The sequence below is a fragment of the Camelus ferus genome, chromosome 2 (genome assembly GCF_009834535.1).
Source record: "Camelus ferus isolate YT-003-E chromosome 2, BCGSAC_Cfer_1.0, whole genome shotgun sequence".
Lineage (NCBI taxonomy): Eukaryota > Metazoa > Chordata > Mammalia > Artiodactyla > Camelidae > Camelus > Camelus ferus.
The window spans coordinates 69,815,153-69,817,566 of record NC_045697.1 but is presented as its reverse complement, the minus strand read 5'-3'; the positions used below and the strand labels follow the sequence as shown (position 1 = coordinate 69,817,566).

Genomic DNA, 2,414 nt, shown 5'->3' with positions numbered 1-2,414 from the left:
ACACTAGAATGTTTGAATAAAGAAATCTGGTATATACATACAACAGAATATTAAGCAGCCTTATAAAAGAAGGAAATCTTGTCATATGTGATAATTTGGATGAAATTGAAGGACATTTTAAGTGAAATAAGTCAGTCACAGAAAGACTGCATGATTCCCCTTATATGATGTATCTAAGGTAGTCAAACACATAAGCAGCAGAAAATGGAATGGTGATTGCCAGGGGCTAGGGCAAGGGAAAATAGGGAGTTGCTGTTCAATGTGTATAAAATTTCAGTTATGAAAGATGCAAACATTCTAGAGATCTGCTGTACAACTTTGTGTTTACAGTTTAACAATAATGTGCTGTGCACTTTAACAGCTGTCAAGAGAGCAGATTGCCACCGCCGCCGCCATGTCCTTCATCTCCAAGTTCCTCCACATCAAGGGGCTCACGAGTGAGCAACAGCTGCAGACCTTCAGCCATAGCCTGCAGGAGCTGCTGGCAGAACATTATAAACATCGCTGGTTCCCAGAAAAGCCGTGCAAGGAATCAGGTTACCATTGTATTCACATCAACCATAAAATGGATCGTCTGTTTGGACAGGCAGCACAGCACATTGGACTGAGCAGTCAGGAGCTGTTCAGGCTTCTCCCAAGTGAACTCACACTCTGGGTTGACCCCGACAAAGTGTCCTACAGAACTGTAGAGGATGGCTCCAACTGTGTGCTGTACGAGGCCTCACCAGCAGGAGCTAGCACCCAAAACAGCACCGACATGCAAATGGTAGACAGCAGAATCAGCTGTAAAGAGGAACTTCTCCTGGGCAGAACAAGTCCAAAAACTACAATATAATGACTGTATCAGGTTAAGATACAGTCTATGGACGGATCGTCTCATAATGGATGGATAAATTTGACTTTTGCTTTTGGTGGGCTCCTCTTGGGGATGGATTATGGAATTTAAACCATGTCACAGCTGTGAAGATCTGGCACAAGATAGAGTGGTAAAAAAATGTTTTAAGTGGCAGTGTCATAGTTTGGACAGTACCTTTCAATGATGTAATAGTCTGTTAGTCCGAGTAAATGATCACTTTACTTGCTAGGGAGTGAAGTCCTAGGATAGTTTGAGTTTCTCCCACACATTATACCTAAATTTTTACATCAGTCCCTTTAACTCAAATCTGTATTTCAAAGAACCTTTCTCTGCAGTAGAACTTGCAGAGGAAATCTGCACTATTACACTTAAATTGTTACCTGTTTTGGCAACTCAATAGAGAAGCGCAACATTTTAAACATGATAATACTGGAAATGTTATGACAAGACTTTTACCTGGTACTTTAATATGTATAAATATACAATAGAAAAATTAGTAAGCACAACCTGAGGAAATGGTCAGAACTTGTATTGTGTTTTGGGCCTTGAAAGTAACAAGTGACCAGAACCCGCCATGGCAACAGGCTTTTAAAAAGACCCTTGAAAAGACGCTGTCTCAACTATGGTGTTAGCACCAGCCAGCTCTCTGTACATTTCCTAGCTTGCAGTTTTCAAAGATCAAGTAAACTTATTATTTTTAGAAAGTGGAGGTCTGGTTTGTAACTTTCCTTGTGCTTAATTGGGTAAAAGCATTTTCCACAAACCACCATCTAATTTGTGGATGTTGTTAGTCATCTTTTAATTGGTAAATCATGAACTGATGTAAATTTGTACAGTTCATGTATATTGATTGTAGCAAAGTTGTACGGATTTGTATATTTTGGATGAGAAATTTTTCCTGTCTATAATAATTTGTTTCTTATCTTTGCATTTAAACAACAACAACAAAAAAAAGAAAGCAGATCACATGTCCTTTTTTTCTCCCACATTAAAAAATAACCATTTGAAAAAAAAAACTAAACTATTCTCAGATTTCCACTTTTGGTTAAGATGAAATAACAGAGACTAGATTTACCCTCTCATCTGAAAAAAATTGAAAAAATTATACATGCATAATATATGTATATAAAACATATATACGCATGTAATATATACATACACATAATATGTATATCTTTTACATCCATATGTGACAATGGTTTGTAAGACAGCAAACATTAGGCAATGAAAGACAGTATTCTGAAGTGCAGAGAAACAAATGAACTGAGCCCTACAATTGCCCCAGTTTATTGTTTATAACCCAGACATTAATGATTAATTGATTTTTCACAAGGGTGTCAAGACCATTCACTGGGGAAAGAAGTTGTTTTCAACTAATAATGCTGAGACAACTTGATATTCACATGCAAAAGGATAAAGTCAGATCCTTATTCCACCCCATGTACAAAAAATTGGCTCAGAATGGATCAAGGACCTAAATGTAAGAGCTACAACTATAAAAACTCTTTGCAGAAAACATAAGTATAAATCACTATACTTATAACCTATTGGAACAAAA

The 2,414-nt window shown here is 37.1% G+C and overlaps 1 protein-coding gene across 1 annotated transcript; it reads left to right on the top strand.

Annotated features, from left to right (window-relative positions):
* Positions 1-391: 391 nt before the first annotated feature.
* Positions 392-1,814, top strand: LOC102503705 (protein BTG1). Its single transcript, XM_032491476.1, has one exon. The coding sequence runs from the start codon at positions 395-397 to the stop codon at positions 833-835; it is 441 nt and encodes a 146-aa protein (XP_032347367.1). The 5' UTR covers positions 392-394; the 3' UTR covers positions 836-1,814.
* The last annotated feature ends 600 nt before the right edge of the window (positions 1,815-2,414 follow it).

Excerpts from the sequence above, each read along its gene's own strand:
- LOC102503705 (XM_032491476.1), top strand. The coding sequence starts at position 395 with ATGTCCTTCATCTCCAAGTTCCTCCACATCAAGGGGCTCACGAGTGAG.